Below are 5597 nucleotides of genomic sequence, written 5' to 3' on the forward strand. Positions count from 1 at the left end.
CCAGTAGTTAAGAGACAGACTCGTGTCATTGTTACTGATGCGTAAAACGTCTGTGACTACAAGCTTGATGAGAGCTGTGGGACCGCTGCAACACCCCACACGGGGCTGCTGTTGCCATCACGACAACCACAGCATCTACACAGCAACATGGCATCTATGTCCGCTATGATTTGGCCATACCTTCTCTTAAACCAAGACCAAGAGTGGATACACTGAAAACGTTGTGGAGGAGAACACAAAAATAAAATCAGGCTAGATGAGGTACCACTAGAAGATTGCTGAATGGATGAATGGTTGACATTCGGGTTTATGGAGGAAATGACAGGGTATTTAAACAAATGTTGCCAGTGTTTTGCTAATTGGCTGGTAATTATGGGAACCCCAGACAGCCCTGAAGACGCCAAGTTGCTCAGTGCTCCCATGGGTTCCCTGCTTGGCTAACAACATTGTTCTCTCAACTGTCTCACACATAAACATTTAAGAGTATACTACATGAGCATCACCTCATGCATAAACACAAGAGTCCATATAAACAATATCACATCCTAAACAAACACAAACAGAGTACACATAAAAATATCACATCATATACAAACACAGAGTACATATATACAATATCACATCAACACAGAGTACATACAATCTATGGCATTTAAAAAAATCTATACTATAAGAATCAATCATCTATTTGCTAATGCAACTACCAATTATGGAAATTATTTTTACCTTTGATCACTTTATTGCTCAAAATTGGCAAATCCTTGTGAAAAATGGACATGTGCAAAACATTTGTATCCAAAACTCATCCTGGAGACCCTTAATGAAAAAGACTTCCAATATCAGTGAGATTTAACAAAATGTAACTTAGTTTAATCCTCGCTTAAAATATATCCGCCACGCGTCTTAGCTGTTAGAACCTGTCAGCCAGTTTACTTTCTGGACTATGAAACCAGAGAAGAAACCTAGGAAAGATAGAGGGCAGAGCAGAAGGAGGGAAAAGAGGGAGGATAAAGAAAGAAAAAACAGGAGGCTGATTTGCTGACCAATTCCCACTGTGCACCAATGGCCCTCCTCTTCTCTCTCTGTCTCCACCATTTCAGGTACTCAGCGGTGCACGGATCTGTGGTTGCACTGGTACTGGGCTTGCTTGAACGGATTCAACTTGTGGTTTTCTTGCGGAACTAATGAAGACCCTGTAGACTAAACTCAATGCCCCTCTACTTAACAATGCCTCTCTCTTTTGCTGCTTAGCAAGAGATGGGTGAAACATCTGGAAGATGCAAGGTTTTAGGTAATAATCTACTCAGTGATTCACATTTAACACTTGAGATTAAAAAAAGTAAATAAGAAAAGCATACAATTTACTAACACATTTGAAAGTCACAAAATATTTATTGCATAGTGATATAAGCAGTACATCCATTTTCTTCCAGAAAGGCACCAACATTGAGTATACATAGTACTAAGAAATTAGAGTGTGATCAAATGAATATATACATGATATATGTACAGTACACGGCAATATAAAATTGTAAAGCTACAATTTCCAAAACACTCCGCACCAACACACTTAACTTGACACTGGAGGAGAAAGTGTACAAAAACGAGAAAAAAATAATAATTTAAAAACTGTAAATATTTCCATATACCAGTAATCACAGCTTTAGTGTTGTGACACTAAAACAAAAGAAAATAATTATAATATTCCGAAACTATTTTTCTTAACTTTACTCCCACCCGTACACCAATCCACTTGCATTCATCTCATTGCTGTCAGAGGAAAAAAAGGCAATCAATGCAACAAGTAACAACTCACGCAGACCAATACATGACCCAACAGTTTCGATGTCAGTTGTATCAGATCTGGTCCCGTAGCTTGGCAAGTCTTGAAGACAACTCATCCTGTAAACATAAGAATGGTTGAACTTTCACGTAAACAAACAAAAAACAAATCTGATTTCATATACTTCAAATGGTGTCTTCTCAATCAAAATGGAATCCATTAAATAATACTGTCAATGCCTTCTCTCCATTAATAGTATTAATAAAGCATGAGTTACATTTCAGATATCCTACCTGCTCTGCAGATGCCACACTTGCTGTAGCAAGCGATCCCTTTTGACCTTCTGGGAGTTCCATATTCAGATCCAGTCTGTTAAAGAGTGTGCACGCGCGCACACACACACACGCACACGCACACACACACACAAACACAAACAAACACACACTACATTTAGTATCATTTCTAAAGGCTTGTTTCAGTGTATGTGTGCATCGTAGAGGAAGAGAGACAAATGTGAGAAAGATGAACTGTGTGTGTATTAATGTTTGAGACACTTGCCCTGCTTCGTCTGCCATCTCCTTCATCAGACCATCCACTTGACCCTGAAACATCAGACAAAAAAAGAAAAAATATATTATGAATGTTCTAAAATATTCCATCATCTCGGCACACGCAAAGATGCATTCAGATGGAAAGTGAAACCCATTGATGTTGACTCTAGAGAGTACTACTAGTGAGACTACAGGTGGTCACCTGTGGGGTGGTCAGTGTGGTCGTGCTGCTCATAGTGTCCTCCATCTGAGCAGTCTGGACATCTAGGGTCTCAAACTGGCGTTCAAATTTATCCATCAAAGACGAGACCTGCTCAATGGAAAAAAAAAAAAAAAACACATTACCATTTTTACTTTTCATAAAATAATTTAACTACACACACACACACACAAAAATAGAACTGATCAGTGACATGCTACTGATACGACAAGCACTACCCTCGAGAGGAAACAATATAATCACAGGAAATAACTAATTCAATTGTAGATACTTCAGCAGATAAACCAAAACAGAACTCAATGACACTGAAATACATCAACAATGCCTACGCAACAACACACTGAAGTGAAGCCCGGAGCTGATCTTGTCAGCCCGGACCAGATGTCAGCGCGCCCAGGACCACTGTCATTCCATCAGCACATTTGTTTTTGTGATTTTATGTAGTATGCAACACCAGATGGGTGCAGGGAGGATGAGAGACCTCACGTTCTTAGGCTGGAGCATTCAACAGAGCTTTGTTTAAAACAGTATCTAAACCTAAGTACCGGTAACTGACAGCATGATAGTATTACCTTCTCCAGATTCATGCTCTTCAGCACAGCATCCATGCCCTTAACAACGCCAGCCATATCCTTGGTCACCTGTGACAAAGGTGAAAGTTATGCCAGTTGTACATCAAAACTCCTTCACTTATGAGAACATACAGATAAGGCAAGTGTACAGTAGAAGATATGACAGTTCAATCTATGAGGGTTGCAGTGGTGTAGTCTAGTTAGCTGTAGTTGGTATACTGTGATCAACCCCAAAAGTTAATACCTATCCTTGCCTATTTTAAGTGGGTAAACTGAGATGGTGATGCTTTTTAAGTGGGTATACTGCTTAGTCCTGCGCATCACGTAGTAGACTACACTGGATGGTTGTGTGCAAATGTTTATGTATAATATTTTCTTTTTACACAAGGTCCTTTTAGTAGTATGAATTTACCTTGTTCATAGTGACAGCAGTCTGAACCCTTGCTGCTACAGCATCTACACGTGCACTCATCCTGAGATAGTTCACAGATTGGCTTTTCTGTCGAATAGCATTCTCTGCGTGGATGCGTGCTACGTCCATGTTTCCTTTTTGGATGGCCTGAAAGTTAAAATGAACATAGACTATGAAAACTAAACATATGACAACTAATTATATGGTCTAGTGTACATCACATTCACCTTACCTTCTTCACTTTGGCCTTTTCAACTTTCTCCTCTTTATCACATTTTTTTGAGCTCCGCTGCAGCTCTTTGGCAGCAAACTTTAGGTTGAAAAGATGTTCTGGTGGAGGAAGTTAAGGTTTTTTGTGTTGTAAGGTCTACCTACAACACTGCTTCTAGCAAAGTTGTTGCCTTTTTAAGAGGCTTGGATATTTCGAGTAGGTTTTCAGCTTCGCTCAGATGACTTACTATAGGGTGCACTAATCACTGCATCTGATTTTAAATAGACCTCTGAAGTTCGCCTACAAAAAAGCAGCCATCTTTGACATCCGGTATCTGCCGATTTTTCCTATGGGAAAATAACATGGGGATTTTGAATTATCGCACCTGTTAAACTCTCGCGGGGATGAAAAAAGTCTGAAATGCAGACGTTTTCCTGAACACACTTTTGTCCTCTTCGGCCTTCGAGTGGATACTGTGATCTCCGGTACGTGAAGGCGGCACACTTAGGTTTTGCTACCCCAGAGCTAACTTGCAATGCAACTTGACATAGCTTCAATTAACAACCAACGCAGCTCCGCCTTAACAATCTTTGGGCGAACTTCAGAGGTCGGACCAAGTGACTTAACGTAACTGTGGATACATGTGTAATGCGTCACAGTTCAGTGCGGAAGTGGTTTCGGGAAAAGTTCATAATCACAAAATATGCTCAGCTAGCTCGATTATACTATTTATAACTACGAAGAGGTCTAGAATGCTACACTTCATCGAATCATTCTAATCAAAGCTACATGGGCAAATAACCTAGGCTAACTTAAGTCAAGGCTGTGATTTCCATGTTAGGTTACATCAAAATGACAAGTCAATTTCCTTAGTCTCTTACCAACGTTAGGTAGAAGCTAGGCATCGGATTCAGTAACGTGTAGCTGCTAGCTCAAATACATTAGACTACAGTCCACGTGATCCTTTTTTGAAATACGATACAAGTAAAAAACAACTATTCGTTGGAATTAAGTCAACAAAAATAAATTCTGCGGTGCATTACGATACTTTCACCTCACCTGGCCATACCATTCACTTCAACTTCTCTAATTTCATGTGACCCGATGTTAGTAAAGGATACTGTCCAAATTCGGCATGTTGAAACTTTCTCCGTTTGAACACTTCCAGAGACAAAATTTCGGATCGTTTTCGATGATACCAGAGACTGTTACTCTCAGAAGCCTTGTAAATACTTCCGTGTTGGACTGGAACAAATGATACGTCAGAATCACATGTTCTGAAGTACTTTTTTGATGATGTCATTCCACAAAGAAAGCAAACCATATAAGACTCCTCCCCTTCAATTATTTGTGCCCGGCTTATACCTTCTTTACTTGTCTCATTTCCCCAACTCTACGTATTTAAAGGTTATTTATAATCTGTGCTTTAAAGTATGACATTTCAACAGTCTAAGCCACTGTATTTATCGCACATAAAAACAATGCTGAACTATTTGCTTGTTTAAGCTGAATTATCATCCCCCACTGTTGAAGAAGAAAAAAAAACAGGATTACGTTTTCTTTATCACTCTCTCATTATCAGATATCAATCATTTAAAAGAGGGCTAAAGTTATCCTCTATCCAGGATATCAATTCTCTAGATTTGGTCAACCAGCACCATTGACAGTCATATACAAAGCATATCAAGTAAAAGCCTGCTCTAACCAGCAATTAAGTAATATATTAAAAAAATGTACTTCATTGCTCCATTTTCAAACTGATAAATTACAATGAATGATCCATAAGATGATAATTGTATCCCCTTCTCTGATAAAGGAAACATGTAGGAGTGACATGAAAACGTAAAG

General features: G+C 39.1%; 2 protein-coding genes across 2 annotated transcripts in view; both read right to left on the reverse strand.

Annotated features, from left to right (window-relative positions):
- cnga2b (cyclic nucleotide gated channel subunit alpha 2b) overlaps window positions 1-1170 on the reverse strand; it is an 18573-nt gene extending 17403 nt beyond the window's left edge. Inside the window, exon 1 of the mRNA XM_048231616.1 lies at window positions 727-1170. Within this exon, the coding sequence (XP_048087573.1) occupies window positions 727-778 (52 nt within the window). The 5' untranslated portion in view covers window positions 779-1170. The remainder of the gene's footprint in view (window positions 1-726) is intronic.
- Window positions 1171-1372: 202 nt separating this feature from the next.
- Window positions 1373-5028, reverse strand: LOC125286655 (charged multivesicular body protein 1b-like). The gene is made up of 8 exons (XM_048231876.1): window positions 4871-5028; window positions 3771-3868; window positions 3539-3685; window positions 3127-3195; window positions 2537-2644; window positions 2342-2385; window positions 2077-2152; window positions 1373-1902 (listed from the first exon to the last, which is right to left on the reverse strand). Exons 1-8 carry the CDS (start codon window positions 4884-4886, stop codon window positions 1858-1860), a joined length of 603 nt encoding a protein of 200 aa, XP_048087833.1. The 5' UTR covers window positions 4887-5028; the 3' UTR covers window positions 1373-1857.
- Window positions 5029-5597: the final 569 nt, after the last annotated feature.

This window comes from Alosa alosa, chromosome 2, assembly GCF_017589495.1.
Source record: "Alosa alosa isolate M-15738 ecotype Scorff River chromosome 2, AALO_Geno_1.1, whole genome shotgun sequence".
Taxonomy (NCBI): Eukaryota; Metazoa; Chordata; class Actinopteri; order Clupeiformes; family Clupeidae; genus Alosa; species Alosa alosa.